Source organism: Carcharhinus amblyrhynchos, chromosome 3 (genome assembly GCF_965287045.1).
Source record: "Carcharhinus amblyrhynchos chromosome 3, sCarAmb.v2.hapA, whole genome shotgun sequence".
NCBI classification, from domain to species: Eukaryota; Metazoa; Chordata; class Chondrichthyes; order Carcharhiniformes; family Carcharhinidae; genus Carcharhinus; species Carcharhinus amblyrhynchos.
The window spans coordinates 2,074,764-2,092,560 of record NC_137326.1 but is presented as its reverse complement, the minus strand read 5'-3'; the positions used below and the strand labels follow the sequence as shown (position 1 = coordinate 2,092,560).

At 49.1% G+C, this 17,797-nt stretch overlaps 1 protein-coding gene across 1 annotated transcript in view; it reads left to right on the top strand.

Annotated features, from left to right (window-relative positions):
• The window catches only part of lamb2l (laminin, beta 2-like), a 167,771-nt gene that overhangs the window by 80,635 nt on the left and 69,339 nt on the right, over nucleotides 1-17,797 (top strand). Inside the window, exons 13-17 of the mRNA XM_080218612.1 lie at nucleotides 906-985; nucleotides 3,392-3,545; nucleotides 10,355-10,510; nucleotides 12,973-13,134; nucleotides 15,057-15,178. Of these exons, the coding sequence (XP_080074738.1) occupies nucleotides 906-985; nucleotides 3,392-3,545; nucleotides 10,355-10,510; nucleotides 12,973-13,134; nucleotides 15,057-15,178 (674 nt within the window). The remainder of the gene's footprint in view (nucleotides 1-905; nucleotides 986-3,391; nucleotides 3,546-10,354; nucleotides 10,511-12,972; nucleotides 13,135-15,056; nucleotides 15,179-17,797) is intronic.

Below are 17,797 nucleotides of genomic sequence, written 5' to 3'. Positions count from 1 at the left end.
TAAGAATTAGGCAGCACTTGTTCAGGAACTTCACCCAAGAGAGTCAATAAGTGGCTGGAGTGAGTGATAAGGGAGAGTGTGCATGGGGCTGTATTTCCATTCCAGTCCTATTCCCATGCCTAGTGGCGCACGAAGGCAGACATCTGTCTGTTTCCATAGTTATTCATTCCTGGAACAGGTCACTGGTCTATTGCCAGGGGCTTACAGCTTGAGGGGCATATCAAACATTGCTGACCAGGAGTCTCTCCCTGTCTTACTGCAGCCATTGGTGTGTTTGGAAGGATTTTGCCCCTTGATGTTTGACCAGTTTGTCCGTGTTATGAACATACTTTCCTTGGTCATCAAGTCCTGCAGCAGGACTCGAACCAGGAGTTTCTGACTCCGAGGCAGAAACACTACCCACTGCACCACTAGGCTTCACATCTGTCTGTTTATGCAGAAGGCAGCATATAGTGTTGATAGTGTTGGGCGTCACGGTAGCACAGTGGTTAGCACTGCTGCTTCACAGCTCCAGGGTCCTGGGTTCGATTCCCGGCTCGGGTCACTGTCTGTGTGGAGTTTGCACATTCTCCTCGTGTCTGCGTGGGTTTCCTCCAGGTGCTCCAGTTTCCTCCCACAGCCCAAAGATGTGCGGGTTAGGCTGATTGGCCATGCTAAATTGCCCCTTAGTGTCCAGGGATGTGTAGGTTAGAGGGATTAGTGGGTAAAATATGTAGGGATAGGGGGGTGGGATTGTGTTCGGTGCAGACTCGATGGGCCGAAGGGCCACTTTCTGCACTGTAGGGTTCGATGATTCTATATTTGAGAGTGGCGAGTGTAGAGAGTGGGTACATGTCACAGAGTGAAACTTGATCCTGTGTCTCTTTGCCAGTGTCTTATTTCTGCATTTTCCCAATTTTTTTTAGGCAGAGTACTGGGGACTCAGCAATGATATGGCGGGCTGCAGGCAGTGTGACTGTGACTTTGGAGGGTCCTACAACAACAGGTACTCAGCTCACATCAACTTGCATCTTCCTGGAGATTAGTTTCTCAAAATGGCCTTTGCTTCTTTTAGTGCTTCCGTTTTAAACGCCATTCAACTGTTCAAATATAGAGCAGCACTGTCAGAGGGTCAGTGCTGAGGGAGTGGTGCACTGTCAGAGGGTCAGTGCTGAGGGAGTGCCGCACTGTCAGAGGGTCAGTGCTGAGGGAGTGCCGCACTGTCAGAGGGTCAGTGCTGAGGGAGTGCCACACTGTCAGAGGGTCAGTGCTGAGGGAGTGCCACACTGTCAGAGGGTCAGTGCTGAGGGAGTGCCGCACTGTCAGAGGGTCAGTGCTGAGGGAGTGCCGCACTGTCAGAGGGTCAGTGCTGAGGGAGTGCTACACTGTCAGAGGGTCAGTGCTGAGGGAGTGCTACACTGTCAGAGGGTCAGTACTGAGGGAGTGCCGCACTGTCAGAGAGTCAGTGCTGAGGGAGTGCTGCACTGTCAGAGGGTCAGTGCTGAGGGAGTGCCGCACTGTCAGAGGGTCAGTGCTGAGGGAGTGCCGCACTGTCAGAGGGTCAGTGCTGAGGGAGTGCCGCACTGTCAGAGGGTCAGTGCTGAGGGAGTGCCACACTGTCAGAGGGTCAGTGCTGAGGGAGTGCCACACTGTCAGAGGGTCAGTACTGAGGGAGTGCCGCACTGTCAGAGGGTCAGTACTGAGGGAGTGCCGCACTGTCAGAGGGTCAGTGCTGAGGGAGTGCCACACTGTCAGAGGGTCAGTGCTGAGGGAGTGCCACACTGTCAGAGGGTCAGTACTGAGGGAGTGCCGCACTGTCAGAGGGTCAGTACTGAGGGAGTGCCGCACTGTCAGAGGGTCAGTACTGAGGGAGTGCCGCATTGTTAAGAGGGTCGGTATTGAGTGGAGGCAATGGTCTTGTGGTATTATCATTAGATTGTTAATCTAGATGCTCAGCTGATGTTCCAGGGACCCAGGTTCGAATCCTGCCGTGGCAGATGGAAGAATTTGATTCCAGTGGAAAGTATCAGGAATTAAGAATCTACTGATGACCATGAAACCATTGCCGATTGTCAGAAAAACCCATCTGGGTCACTAATATACTGATCAGCTCTGACAAAGGGTTATCCAGTCTATTCTCTCCCCACACGTGCTGTCAGACCTGCTGAGATTCTCCAGCATTTTCTGTTTGTGTTTGAGATTCCAGCATCCACAGTAATTTGCTTTTAACTGTACCTCATTAAGTTGTGTAATTGTTTTCATTACCTTTACAAGTCCGACATTACATCTTTTAAATTTGATTTGATAGTCTTCTTTAAAATTGAATTTTCAATGTTTTGGGAGCTGTCCCTGCTGGCACCGTGTTGTGTGTTGGTTAGTTTAGCTTTGGAATGGTTACTGAGATGTTAATGTGTCCAAACAGGATCTGGTTTATTATCTCCAGTTGAACTGTGTACACCTTATCCATAACAATACTGAAGCTGTGAACATTTACACTCTTGTCTCCTTGTCATGTGCTGTCTTACATCATCATTATGGGAGGACTTAGCTCCACTTACCCGCCCACTCACCATAACCCCGACAGTGCCACACATTAACCCCTTCAACCCTAATACCCCGCACGGTGGCTTTTATGTTGATATTTGCCGTGTGTTCCAGTTGGGTGAATAATTCTGCTCCCTGTATTATAAAATGGGCCACAATGACTCAAGAGAAAATCCTCACAAGATTCACAAAATATGATCCCGAACTGAGTGCTTACAGCTTCCTGGAAAGATGAAGAGGTCGAGGTTTTTCTCTGGAAAAGGGAAGGCTGAGGACCTGATAGAGATCGTGAAATTATAAAGGTCTTGCATAAGGCCGGCACTGAGAAGGTGTTTCCATTTGTGGGTAAATCCAACAGGGGCATCAGCAGAATGTTCTTTAAACAAAGAGTGGGGAAACGTGGGACTCGATCCCACGGGGAGTGGGGAGAATGTGGGACTCGCTCCCACGGGGAGTGGGGAGAATGTGGGACTCACTCCCACGGGGAGTGGGGGAGAATGTGGGACTCGCTCCCACGGGGAGTGGGGAGAATGTGGGACTCGCTCCCACGGGGAGTGGGGAGAATGTGGGACTCGCTCCCACGGGGAGTGGGGAGAATGTGGGACTCGCTCCCACGGGGAATGGGGAGAGTGTGGGACTCACTCCCACGGGGAGTGGTTAAGGTGAAGAGTATTGATACATTGAAGTGGAAGATAGCAATGGATGAGATAGAAGTGGGTAGGTTTTGGTGACAGGGTTAAGTGATGTCGGGTCGGTTACACACACCAGCATCAACCACTCTCTGCTATAAATTCAGTGTAACTGTGTGATCAAGATCTGAAGCCAGTCCCACTGGTTTATTAACAATATTTGGCCTCCCTGTTGTCAGGTGCTCCATGGAGAACGGGCAGTGTGATTGTCGGCCCAACATCATCAGCAGGCAATGCCAGGAGGTCCAGCCTGGCTTCTTCTGTATGCCTCTTGATTTCTACACGTACGAGGCTGAGGAAGCTGTACCTCGTTCACCAACTGATCATCTCCCAGTAAGTAAAGCATGTGCCAGGCTGTGCCACAATGCTCCAGGATTGACCAGACCCTGTTATTGGTGGGTAGATTTAGGCAATGGAAGGTGCAGGTGGACAAGGGTTTTATCAGAGTGTCCATTGGCATCACGGCACCAGGCAATGATTTAAAGGTGGGTTAGAAAGCAAAAAAGACCATTTATGTAACTGTGTACATTTTATAAAGTTTCTATTAACTATTTTAAGTCAGAGGTTCTGTCCTATTTTTACATTAGCGTTATAATTTCCTGAGTCTGCATTTAGAATGGGAAATACGTATGTCAACGTGAAAACTTGTCACAGTGCTATCACCTATTCCAGCCAGTGGGGGTGCTGCAGTGCCTCCATTGGTGGAAAGATGGAATTCTAAGGTACCAAGTTGTGAGTGAGATGGAGTTCAAGATAAATGGGGAACAGCTGCTCCCTGTCCACCCCGTCCATACCCTTCATAATCTTATACCCATCAATCATGTCGCCCTCAGCTTTCTCTATTCTAAAGAAACAATCCAACCTTATCCAATCTCTCCTTGTAGCTCAAATGCTCCATTCCAGGAAACATCCTGGTGAACCTCCTCTGTATCCCCTCTAGTGCAATCACATCTTTCCTATAGATCTGCACACACTACTCCAGCTGTGGTCTAACCAATGCTCTATACAGAGCTGGTCTGAGCTCTATACAGCTCTATACAGCTCCAATATTACCTCCTTGCTTATATCTACACCATGACTGGTGAAAGCAAGTGTCCCATATGCCTTCTTAACCATCCTATTCACCTGCTCTGCCAATTTCAGGGATCTGTGAATAATTACCCCAAGATCCCTCTGTTCCGCTGAGCTTCCCAGTGTCCTGTCATTCATTAAATACTACTTTGCCTTGTAACTTTGTCCAATGTACAGAAGGGAGAGGCTGCAAGTTTATATAAGAACATAAGAACTAGGAGCAGGAGTAGTCCATCTGGCCCCTCGAGCCTGCCCTGCCATTCAATAAGATCATGGCTGTTCTTTTCATGGACTCAGCTCCACTTACCCACCCGCTCACCCTTAATTCCTTTACTGTTTAAAAATCTATCTATCCTTGCCTTAAAACATTCAGTGAGGGAGCCTCAACTGCTTCACTGGGCAGGGAATTCCACAGATTCACAACCCTTTGTGTGAAGAAGTTCCTCCTCAACTCAGTTTTAAATCTGTTCCCCTTATTTTGAGGCCATGCCCCCTAGTTCTAGTTTCACCCACCAGTGGAAACAACTTCCCTGCTTCTATCTTATCCATTCCTTTCATAATCTTACATGTTTCTATAAGATCTCACCTCATTCTTCTGAATTCCAATGAATATAGCCCCAGTCTACTCAGTCTCTCCTCATAATCCAACCCTCTCAACTCCGGAATCACCCTAGTGAATCTCCTCTGCACCCCCCCCAGTGCCAGTATATCCTTTCTCAGGTAAGGAGACCAAAACTGTACACAGTACTCCAGGTGTGGCCTCACCAGCACCTTATACAGCTGCAACATAACCTCACTGTTTTTAAACTCCATCCCTCTTGCAATGAAGGACAAAATTCCATTTGCCGCCTTAATTACCTGCTGCACCTACAAACCAACTCCTTGAGATTTTTGCATAAGGACACCCAGGTCCCTCTGCACAGCAGCATGCTGCAATTTTTAACCATTTAAATAATAGTCCATTTTGCTGTTATTCCTACCATGTCCCACAGAGTGGTGAGTACAACATTGGACACTAACATGAAGATTCAATAAAGCATGAACAAAAATTACCATTGTGTTTCCACAATAAAATTTTTTTTTATCCATTTGTGGGACGTGGCCATTGCTGGCCAGCCAGCATTTATTGCCCATCTGTAGTTACTGGAGGGTAGTTGAGAGACAACTACATTGCTGTGGCTCTGGAGTCACATGTAGGCCAGACCGGGTACGGACAGATTTCCTTCCATAAAGGACGTTAGTGAACCAGATGGGTTTTTCCAACAATCAATAATGGTTTCATGGTCATCAGTAGATTCCTAATTCCAGATTTCTTTTATTGAATTCAAATTCCACTGTCTGCTGTGGCAAGATTTGAATTCTCTTGAAAATCTCCAGTGTTTCTCGCACTCCCCTCCCTAGAGATATCACTCTGGAACCTCACAGCTATCACTGATTCCCAGCTTTACCTGTAAATCTTTGTCCCGCAGTCTGATTTAAATCCTCTGTTCCATTTACCTTGAATTCTGTCTCATTCACAACTTCTTACCTTAAAATTCCACCCTTCCATCAATGGAGATGCTGCAGCACCCCCACTGGTCGGATGGGGTGATAGCACTGTGACAAGTTTACACGTTTACATAGGTATTTCCCATTCTAAATGCAGACTCAGGAAATTATACCAATAATGTAAATCATGAGGGGGTCACAGTTTCAGGATGAGGGGGAGGAGATTCAGAGGGGATTTGAGAAAAACATTTTTCACTCAGAGGGTGTGGGAATCTGGAATGCACTGCCTGCGAAGGTAATGGAGGCCGGAAACCTTGCAGCATTAAAAAAATATTTGGATAAGCACTTGAAATATCGAAATATCGTAACTTTCATGGATATGGGACAAGTGCTGTGAATGGGATTAGTGAGCCTTTAGTGGGAGTGATTATTGGTGTGGAGCTGATGGGCTGAAGGGCCTTTTCAGTGCTCTATGATTCTATGACCAATTCTCACTCCTGTGAGTTTCATGAAATCCCCACAGCCATGCCTGTGTATGTGTGTGTGTGTGAGGGTGTCCCTGTGCCAAGTAAGTGAATGTGCATGTGTGTGTATATATGTGTCTGTTTCTGTGTGTGTCCTTATATATGTGTGCGTGTGAGTATGTGTGTTTGTGTTTGTGAGTGTGTGTTTGTGAGTTTGTTAGTGTGTGTGTTTGTGTGTGTGTTTGTGAGTGAGTGTGTGTGAGTGTGTGTGAGTGTGTGTGTGAGTGTGTGTGTGAGTGTGTGTGTGTGAGTGTGTGTGTGAGTTTGTGAGTGTGTGTGTGCATGTGCGAGCATGTACGAGAGTGTGAGGAACTAGCTAATTATGGTATTCTCGGATATTGTAACTTACGATTGAGCAATTATGTTTTGTTATGAGAAGATTTTAATCATGTAAAAATGATTGGGATAGTTGGAATTGTGAGACTGTGTGATGAGGGATGACTGGTGTTTAGACTTGGAATGACAGTCTGTGGGTCCACCTCCCCCCCCGCCCCCCCACCCCTCACTGCCATCACCAGCACACGCTGGTGCATGTCCCCCCCTCGTTAGATGCTCCGTGCTCTCCCTGAGGTGGAAGCTTCACTGAGAGACTCCCAGACTGTGTGTCTACAGACACTCGGGGCTTTGCCAGAGATACAATCACAAACATACCAGCAGCTGCTCCAGTTTGATACACATTCTGCTATCACCGTCTGATACTCATCAGCGCCACACACCCTCGCCAGTTCGAATCATAAACGCTGACAGCATGGAAGGAGGCCATTTGTCCCTTTGTGCTTGTGTTGGCTCTTTGAAAGAGCAAATAGTCCAACATTTGTATCCAGGCAGAACAGCTGATTGGCCCAACACGAGAGCCCAGCTCCCTTTGGTCTCGGAGATAAGTGAACAGCTGTTTAGAACCAAATATTCTCAACATTTTTCTGGGACTTGGAGACTGGCAGTCCATGGGCACACAGGTTGCTGCCATTGATTCCAGGTACACACCCCCTGCATCACGAACAATCAAACCATCCAACACTGCGGTTAGGCAGACATGACCCCCCTTCATTTTACCCTCATATAGAGACACCATTTTATCATCTCAATCTTATAAACCTCACACTGTGACCCAATAACCAATCTGGGAATATTCGATATCCCTGCACTCCCCAGATGCAGACACTGATGGATATGAACACATCTCAATGATGGTGTGAGTGACGTGTCTGACCACAGCAGCTCTTTCCTCGACTCTGCTTTCACCGCCCTTCCAGGCAGCGCCTTCCAGATCACAACAACTCACCGGGTAACCAAAAAAAAATGTTCTTATCTCCCTCTGGGTCATTTTGATAACATTGGCCAATGGAACATTTTTACTGCACCTCAGTCAAGGAGGCAGTAACTGGAAGGTGAATTGTCCTCTCATTCCAACCATCCACAAATTAATAATTAATCTTCAAGACACATTGCTTCGAGCAAACTCACAGAAACATCACAGCAGTTTTAATTTTATGGCTCTTGATATAAATTCTGATTGAAGTTCTACAGGCGTTTATGATGTTTTATCCACATGATAGAGAGCTGGTTCATTGAGGGTGAATGAGGTGAGATGTCAGGAGCTGCTGTTTTTCGCTATCGGATTCTGGAATAACACGCTGTTCCGGGCAATAATTTACTGAATCTGTTTGAGTGAAACCCGGACATGTGTCTCTCTGTGCTGGAGGTCACCTTGTATTAGAGGAAGGAATCTCTTTATCAAACCCAAAGTGATCTCCTAGACTGACTTCTAATGGATAAAGGAGGGGATTGGAGGATTGGCTAAAGAGAGGGAGGGTGGGATTGGAGAGGACACCCCTCCCACCTCCCCCCCCCTCTCCCCCCCCCTGCAGCTGCAGTTTAATCTTTTTGCCTGATCACAAGTGAGTCTTGGTGCAGGGCCCATGTTGTGATGCAAGAAGTTTAAAGTTTAAATTTTTTAAAGTTTATCTATTAGTGTCACAAGTAGGTTTACATTAACGCTGCAATAAAGTTACTGTGAAAATCCCCTAGTCGCCACACTCCAGCACCCATTCAGATTACACTGAGGGAGAATTTAGCACAGCCAATACACCCTAACCAACACGTCATTCCGACTGTGGGAAGAAACCCACGCAGACACTGGGAGAACATGCAAACACTGTACAGACAGTGACCCAAGCTGGGAATTGAACCCGGGTCCGGGCACTGAGACAGCAGTGCGAACCACCGTTCCGCCCCGGGTCCCTGGCGATGTGAGGGAGCAGTACTAACTGTTGGGACACCATGCCACCAATGGGAGATTTCAGCAATCCTCCAATTTTTGGCCCTATTGCCCATCAGGAATTCTAATCCCTCCCCTATCTGTGAGTGTGTCTTTGGCTGTTTGATTCCTAAGCTGTGGGATTTCCTCCCTAATCCTCTCTGCCTTCTTTAAGATGTTGCTTGAAACTGACCAAACCTGTGATCACCTGTCCACATGCCTGATATGGTTTGGTGTCAAACTTTGTTTGATTACACTCTTGTGAAGCATATTGGGATACTTTAGTGCATTAAAGGAGCTATATCAATGCAAATTGTTGTTGTATAAAGCATTGTGGGACAGGCTGAATGGAGCAAAGGGTCAGTTCCTCTCACTCAGTTTGAATGTTTATCTGGAATCTGGAGTCACTGCTGTCACCGTGTGGAGGGTGCGGAGTTCTGGAGAGACCCTGGCACTGGGTCAATACAAATGGTGAATTCACTTGCATTTCATTCACACTACTGCCTCACAGTGCCAGGGACCCAGGGTGGCACAGTCATTAGCACTGCTGCTTCACAGCAGCAGGGAGCTGGATTCGATTCCTGGCTCGGGTCACTGTCTGTGTGGAGTTTGCACATTCTCCCCATGTCTGCATGGGTTTCCTCCAGGTGCTCCAGTTCCCACCCACAGTCCAAAGATGTGCGGGTTAGATGAATTGGCCATGGTAAATGTGCATGGTTAGGGGATAGAGTGGGGCGTTGGGCCTGGATAAGAAGTTCTTTCAGGTGGTCAGTGCAGACTCAATGGGCAGAATGGCCTCCTTCTGCACAGTAAAAAGTCGGACAAACACCAGGTTTTAGTCCAACTGATTTATTTGATAGTAAACTCACAAGCTTTTGAGGGGACTCCCTCTTCGTCAGGCCTCGGCCAGAACTCTTCATTCACCTGACGAAGAGGGAGTCCCCTCGAAAGCTTGTGAGTTTACTATCAAATAAATCAGTTGGACTGAAACCTGGTGTTTGTCCGACTTTTTACTGTGTTTACCCCAGTCCAACGCCGGCACATCCACATCACTCCTTCTGCACTGCAAGGACCCTGTGGATTCTGTGTGGGAGGGTGCGGGGGGTGAGCCCGGTGTGGGGGGTGAGCCCGGTGTGGGGGTGGGGGGTGAGCCCGGTGTGGGGGTGGGTGTGGGGGGTGAGCCCGGTGTGGAGGGGGGGGGTGGGTGTAGGGGTTGAGCCCGGTGTGGGGGTGGGGGTGAGCCCGGTGTGGGGGTGGGTGCGGGGGGTGAGCCTGGTATGGGGGTGAGCCCGGTGTGGGGGTGGGTGTGGGGGGTGAGCCCGGTGTGGGGTGGGTGTGGGGGGTGAGCCCGGTATGGGGGTGAGCCCGGTGTGGGGGTGGGGGTGGGTGTGGGGGTGGGTGTGGGGGGTGAGCCCGGTGTGGGGTGGGGGTGGGGGTGGGGGTGGGTGTGGGGGGTGAGCCTGGTGTGGGGTGGGGGTGGGGGTGGGGGTGGGTGTGGGGGGTGAGCCCGGTGTGGGGGTGGGTGTGGGGGGTGAGCCCGGTGTGGGGGTGGGGTTGAGCCCGGTGTGGGGGTGGGGGTGAGCCCAGTGTGGGTGTGGGTGTGGGTGTGGGGGGTGAGCCCAGTCTGGGGGTGGGTGTGGGGGTGAGTGTGGGGGGTGAGCCCGGTGTGGGGGTGAGCCCGGTGTGGGGGTGGGGGTGGGTGTGGGGGTGGGTGTGGGGGGTGAGCCCAGTCTGGGGGTGGGGGTGGGGGTGAGTGTAGCCATCGCTGCATTGATCCAGTTTTTGGGGTGATTCTCCTCCAGGGGGCGATCAGGCACCAGGTGAATGGCAACTGTGTCGATTTAGCCAACCATCAGGGACTGGGCATCCAGGAGATCCTGAGACGGAGAAGACATCACCGACAGGCAGTCCGCAGCCCAGCAGCGAGGCACCGTGTCCGACGGAACCGGCAGCAAAAGGTTGGTCTCCCTGTGGGGGCTGTGACCTCACAGGGACGGGGTAGGGATGGGGTGGGGCAGGACTGATAACAAAACACAGCAACCAATGGCACAGGGCACTGGTTCTCATTAAACACTCTTCTTCAGAAAGTGTCAGTTTAAAAGACACTCTCTCAATATCAGTGCGTCGTGCTGTCAGTCTCACTCAGTGCTGAAAGATTGGAGCGTAAGCTCTAGACTTGCACCCAGTGAGGCACTGAGGGAGTGCCGCACTGTCAGAGGGTCAGTGCTGAGGGAGTGCCGCACTGTCAGAGGGTCAGTGCTGAGGGAGTGCCGCACTGTCAGAGGGTCAGTACTGAGGGAGTGCCGCACTGTCAGAGGGTCAGTGCTGAGGGAGTGCCGCACTGTCAGAGGGTCAGTGCTGAGGGAGTGCCGCACTGTCAGAGGGTCAGTGCTGAGGGAGTGCCACACTGTCAGAGGGTCAGTGCTGAGGGAGTGCCGCACTGTCAGAGGGTCAGTACTGAGGGAGTGCCGCACTGTCAGAGGGTCAGTGCTGAGGGAGTGCCACACTGTCAGAGGGTCAGTGCTGAGGGAGTGCCGCACTGTCAGAGGGTCAGTACTGAGGGAGTGCCGCACTGTCAGAGGGTCAGTGCTGAGGGAGTGCCGCACTGTCAGAGGGTCAGTACTGAGGGAGTGCCACACTGTCAGAGGGTCAGTGCTGAGGGAGTGCCGCACTGTCAGAGGGTCAGTGCTGAGGGAGCGCCGCACTGTCAGAGGGTCAGTGCTGAGGGAGTGCCGCACTGTCAGAGGGTCAGTGCTGAGGGAGTGCCACACTGTCAGAGGGTCAGTGCTGAGGGAGTGCCGCACTGTCAGAGGGTCAGTACTGAGGGAGTGCCGCACTGTCAGAGGGTCAGTACTGAGGGAGTGCCGCACTGTCAGAGGGTCAGTGCTGAGGGAGTGCCGCACTGTCAGAGGGTCAGTACTGAGGGAGTGCCGCACTGTCAGAGGGTCAGTGCTGAGGGAGTGCCGCACTGTCAGAGGGTCAGTGCTGAGGGAGTGCCGCACTGTCAGAGGGTCAGTACTGAGGGAGTGCCGCACTGTCAGAGGGTCAGTACTGAGGGAGTGCCGCACTGTCAGAGGGTCAGTGCTGAGGGAGTGCCGCACTGTCAGAGGGTCAGTACTGAGGGAGTGCCGCACTGTCAGAGGGTCAGTGCTGAGGGAGTGCCGCACTGTCAGAGGTGGTACCTTTCAGCAGAGACATTGACTGACATACTCTCTGCCCTCTCATGGGGAACTGAAGGACAGTAAGGAGTCTCAGAACACCAGGTCAAAGTCCAACAGGTTTATTTGGTAGCAAACACCACTAGCTTTTGGAACTCTGTTCCTTTGTCAGGTGAGTGGAGAGTTCTGATGAAGGAGCAGTGCTCCGAAAGCTGTTTGCTACCAAATAAACCTGTTGGACTTTAACCTGGTGTTCTGAGACTTCTTACTGTGTTTACCCCAGTCCAACACCGGCATCTCCACTTCAGAACGAAAGGATCTCAGAGTGTTTCTGTGAGCAGCAGAGCGGTCTCGATCAATGATTATCTTGCAGTGTGGATAACTCCTGTCTGATGCTCTGAAATGTTAGTGTAAGAAACTCATTGGCTGTGGTTCAAGGTGGCGAGTGCTCACCAATACCTTCCCAGGGTGAGTGGGGATGGACAAGAAATGCCAGTCGTTCTAACGATGCCCACATCCTGATTACAAATGATTAAAAATCACTGGCTGCTCTACAATGTTACACTGAATGTGTCGCTCAGTGAAGCCTGAAGGGCTTTCAGGGAGTTTTAAGTCCTTGAATTTAACAAACTGGGGAGGAGCATAACAGAATGTCAAATAATGGCCAACGTCAGAACCTGCTTTTATTTATTCTGTGAGACTGGGAGTGAAGTTACTGTGACTCACTGGGGAAATAGGAGTGAGAGCTGGGAATCATTGGCAGGCTGTGTTCGTGTGGCCTGTTCTGTCCCTTCAAAAGGATTCCACAGGGCAAGTTTACCCAGGGTGTCAGTAGGTTAGAAACATGGAAAACTAACAGCACAACAGAGGGCTGTGTGACCCATTGTCTTGTGGTCAGCTACAAGAGAACAATTTGGTCTAATCCCACTTCCCAGTCCTTGGCCTGTTGCGCTGCACTGAACATCCACATCCAAGAATGTTTTAATTGTGATAAGGATTTCTGTGTCTCTCGTACATTCACACTGTGAGTTCCAGACCCCGACCAGCCTCTCAACTCCTCCTCAACACCCCATGAAACTTTCTGCCGATTGCTGCCCCTGTTTATTGATTGACTTCTCTGCGGTTCTGTTTGTTCACTGTACCCAGAACCCTCATTGATCGGCACAACTAGTGGGCCGAAGGGCCTGTTTGTGCTGTGGTGTTCTATGTTCTATGTTCTATGTTCTGTGTTCTCAGTGTTTGCCTTCTGTTGTTGATTTCAGGCTCATGTGCAAATTGTGAACCGGGAGCGTTCCCCAAACACGATGATCACATGGAGCGGTGCAGGATTTGCCCGGGTTCAGGACGGAGCAGGATTGATGTTTAATGTTGATAACATCCCGTTTGCGATGGATTACAATGTCATGGTGCGCTATGAGCCTGAGGTAAGAAAACTGGCATTGGCCATGAGGATCTCCTGGATCCGGAATGGGTTGACCGTTGGATCTGGGTGGGTTTTTTTTCGGGGACGTGGGGCCAGGAATCTATTTATTTCTCAAACTTTCTGAACAGGGAATGAAAGTCCATGGGCGGAATTTCACAGCCTCGCTCGACCCAAGACCGGAAATTCCTGCCCGGGGTAACTGACCTTCCCAATGTCTGCCCCTCTGATTCCTCTCCGGCAGAACTGTAGAATTCCGGCGTACTTTTTAAAAATTCATTCATGGGACATGGCCATCGCTGGCTGGCCAGCATTTATTGCCCATCCCTAGTTGCCCCCTTGAGAAGGTTTTGGTGAGCTGCTGCCTTGAATCCATGTGCTGTGTTGATCCACAATGCTATTATGGAGGGAATTTCAGGATTTTATCCCAGCGACTGTGAAAGAACGGGGATATTTTTCCAAGTCAGCATGGTGAGTGGCTTGGAGAGGAACTTGCAGGTGGTGGTGTTCCCATGTATCTGCTGCCCTTGTCCTTCTAGATGGAAGTGGTTGTGGGTTTGGAAGGTGCTATCTAAGGATCTTTGGTGAATTGCTGCAGTGCATCTTGTAGATAGTACACACTGCTGCTACTGAGCATCAGTGGTGGAGAGAGTGGATGTTTGTAGATGTGGTGCCAATCAAGCTTTGTCCTGATGGTGTTGAGCTTCTTGAGTGTTGTTGGAGCTGCCCCCATCCAGGCAAGTGGGGAGTGTTCCATCACACTCCTGACTTGTGCCTTGTAGATGGTGGACAGGCTTTGGGGAGTCAGGGGGTGAGTTACTTGCCGCGGTATTCCTAGTCTCTGACCTGTTCTTGTGGCCACTGTGCATATGTGGAGAGTCCATTTGAGCTTCTGGTCAATGGTAACCCCAAGAATGGTGACAGTGAGGGATTCAGTGATGGTAACACCATTGAACGTTGAGAGCTGGTGGTTAGAATGTCTCTCATTGGTGATGGTCATTGCCTGGTATTTGTGTGGCACGAATGTTACTGCCACTTGTCAGCTCAAGCCCGGCAATTTCACATGCAGAGAGCGAGGGCTCAGGGTCCTGTCCATAGACAAGTTAGTGGAGCAGACAGAGAGGTGGCAGATGACGTTAATGTGGAGGAGAGTGTGATAATTCATTTTGGTGGGAAGAACACAAAGAGACAACATAAAGAGTACAACTCAGGAGCAGACAGACCTGGGTACATTTGCACATAAGTCATTGAAGGTGATAAGACAGCTGGAGAGAGCAGTTAATAAAGCACATTGTATACGGAGGCATAGAGTACAAGAGCAAGGAGGTTATACTGAACTTGTACAAGACGCTAGTTAGACCTCAGCTGGAGTATTGGGTACAGTTCTGGGCGCCTCACTATAGAGAGGATGTGGACACAATGCAGAGAATCCAGAAGAGGTTTACAAGAATGGTTCCAGGGATGAGAAACTTCAGTTCTGAGGATCGATTGGAGAGGTTGGGGCTGTTCCTCTTGGAGAGAAGGCAGCTAAGAGGAGATTAGATAGAAATGTTCAAAATCATGAGGGGTCTGGACAGAGTAACTAGGGAGAAACTGTTCCCGCTCGGAAAAGGATTGAGAACGAGAGGGAACGGATTTAAAGTGATTTATAAAAGAGCAAATGTGATCTGAGAAAAACTCTTTCACCCAGTGAATTGCTGGAATCTGGAATTTGCTGCCTGGAAGTGAGTTGGAGGCAGGTTCAATCGAGGCATTCAGGAGAGTAATAGATGATTATTTGAATAGAAACAATGTGAAGGGGTTGTGCTGGTTTGGAGGGCCAGTGCAGATACAATCGGCCAACTGGCTTCCTTCTTTACTGTAACAATTCTGTGATTCTGATGTGGCAAAAATGGATTAATTTCCTCTTATTTCCCTCTCCCTCAGTCTGCAGAAGATTGGGAAGCAATAATCAGTATTTATACCGTGGGCTTACCCATCAGCCATCGCTGTGGCAATCTCCTACCTCATGGTCAACCTTATAGAGTAACACTGCATCACACAGAGAGGTAAGCCACCTCATTCACTGAGCTAACATCTCTGTGTGTGTGTGTGTCTGTGTCTGTGTGTGTGTGTGTGTCTGTGTGTGTGTGTCTGTGTGTGTGTGTGTGTGTGTGTCTCTGCCTGAGCCTGTGTCTGTGTGTCTGGTGTCCCTGTGTGCCTGTGTCTCTGTCTGTGGGTCTATGTGTGTCTGTGTGGGAGAGGGGATTTGGGCAGGTGGGGTTGGGGGGGGTGGGTGGGTGCGGGGGGTGGCGGGGGCGGTTGGTGGTTGTTTGTAGGACCGTGTTGCAGTTCCTGACTGCCCGGCAGGAGTTCTGTTCGACACTGTCTCGGCCACTGATAGACTCTGTCAGCAAGTGGGGAGTGAATAAAGATACAGAAGGTTTTGAAAGGTGTGGATTGGTGTCCCAGGACAGGGGGTGAGTGAAGAAGGGGTAAGGAATGCGTACCGTGGTGTATTCACTGAAGATTTAGTCACCGGCGAATGAAAGGTAACCCACAGAACAACACAGCAAATCCAATCCAATCCAATCGCAACTTACAAAGGGGAACTGGATAAATACTTTACAAGAAAGATGGTTAGGATATGGGGAAAGAACAGTGGAAAGGGATTAATTTAATAGCTCTGCAGTACTGAAACAATCTCCTTTTGTGTTGAGATATTCTCCAATTTCAGCAGCTTTTAAATATTTATTCCTTGGTTCCATTCATTTCCATGGATATTAAAGATGAACAGAATGGCTAAACGGTCTCACTCACTGCATAACAAACCTTCCTCCAATCGCTTCATTTTTCATCACTTTCTTCCATTCTCACCAATTGGACTCAAGTTCATGATTATTTATTGAAAAGCTCCCTGCCAGTTAACTGTGAAAGGACAATTCACAGAATCCTTTTGTTAGGCTGTGAGGGGACGGGATGGTGCGCCAGTACCCAGGGAGCAGTGTCATAGCTTGTGGACATCAACACTGAATCCCATTGTCTGCCGAGCAATGTCTCTTCCTGGGGTCTGTCATATTGACTCACATCACAACACTGTTCAAAGCAGAATTAATGGACCCCAAACTATTAGAGGTTAAATAACCGTCAATGCAGGGAGTCAGAAATGTAGAAATGCCCAGCAAAGTTCCACCAGTTCTCCCACAGAAAACCAGGGGCATGATTCAGTGGGGATCACTGATATATTGCTATATTATTTGTAAAATCGTAGGAATTAATTGTTATGTGAATATATACTGAGAGTTGCCATATTCACTGTCACATTGGGGTCAGGTGCTGAGTACTAATGTATTGCCGACCAGTTTAACAGCCACACGGGGAGCAGCAAGAAATATACTTGATAACACCCCAGCATTCTGAATCTAAAGTCTGATTATTTCTAACTTACAGGAACCAAAAAACATAGCACTGTGAATCAGCACTGTGACACATCACACACACAAACTGGGAACATGGTCAGGTGTTCCAAAATTCCTGGATGGATGAAGCATTTCTTCAACTAAGTCAGTAAATAAGAAGCAAAGGAGATTAGTGCAAATATTTCAAACTGTGGCTTAGAAAAGAAAGGACCTCTGTACAGTACAGAGAAAGCAGCCCCTGTGTATACCAGAGACAATTCCAGTCTCTGTGTATATCACGGAGAATGATATGGAGATGCTGGTGTTGGACTGGGGTAAGCGCAGCAAATAATCTCACAACACCAGGTTAAAGTCCAACAGGTATATTTGGTAGCACGAGCTTTCAGAGTGTCACCCCTTCTTCCAGTAGTGAGGAGTTCTGTTCACAAACAGGGCATATAAAGACACAAACTCAATTTACAAAATAATGGTTGGAATGCGAGTCTTTACAGGTAATCAAGTCTTAAAGGTACAGACAATGTGAGTGGAGAGAGGGTTAAGCACAGGTTAAAAAGATGTGTATTGTCTCCAGACAGGACAGTAAGTGAGATGTTGCATGCCTGGGCAAGTCATGGGGGTTACAGATAGAACATAGAACATTACAGCGCAGAACAGGCCCTTCGGCCCACGATGTTGCGCCGACCAGTTTTTTTAAAAAAAAACACTGACCCACTAATCTAAACCAATCCCTTTTCGTCCATAAACCTATCCATAGATCTCTTAAACGCCCCCAAACTAGGCGCATTTACAACCGCAGCAGGCAGGGCATTCCAATCCCTCACCACCCTCTGGGTAAAGAACCTACCCCTGACATCCGTCCTATAACTACCACCCCTTAATTTAAAGCCATGCCCCCTCGTGCCAACTTTCTCCATCCGAGGAAAAAGGCTATCACTATCCACCCTATCTAAACCTCTAATCATCTTATATGTTTCAATAAGATCCCCTCTTAGCCTCCTTCTTTCCAGCGAAAACAACCCCATATCCCTCAGTCTCTCCTCATAGGATCTCCCCTCCATACCAGGCAACATCCTGGTAAACCTCCTCTGCACCCTCTCCAAAGCCTCAACGTCCTTCCTGTAATGTGGGGACCAGAACTGCACACAGTACTCCAAGTGCGGCCGCACCAGAGTTGTGTACAGTTGCAACATGACGCTGCGACTCCTAAATTCAATCCCCCTACCAATAAACGCCAAGACACCGTATGCCTTCTTAACTACCTTATCTACT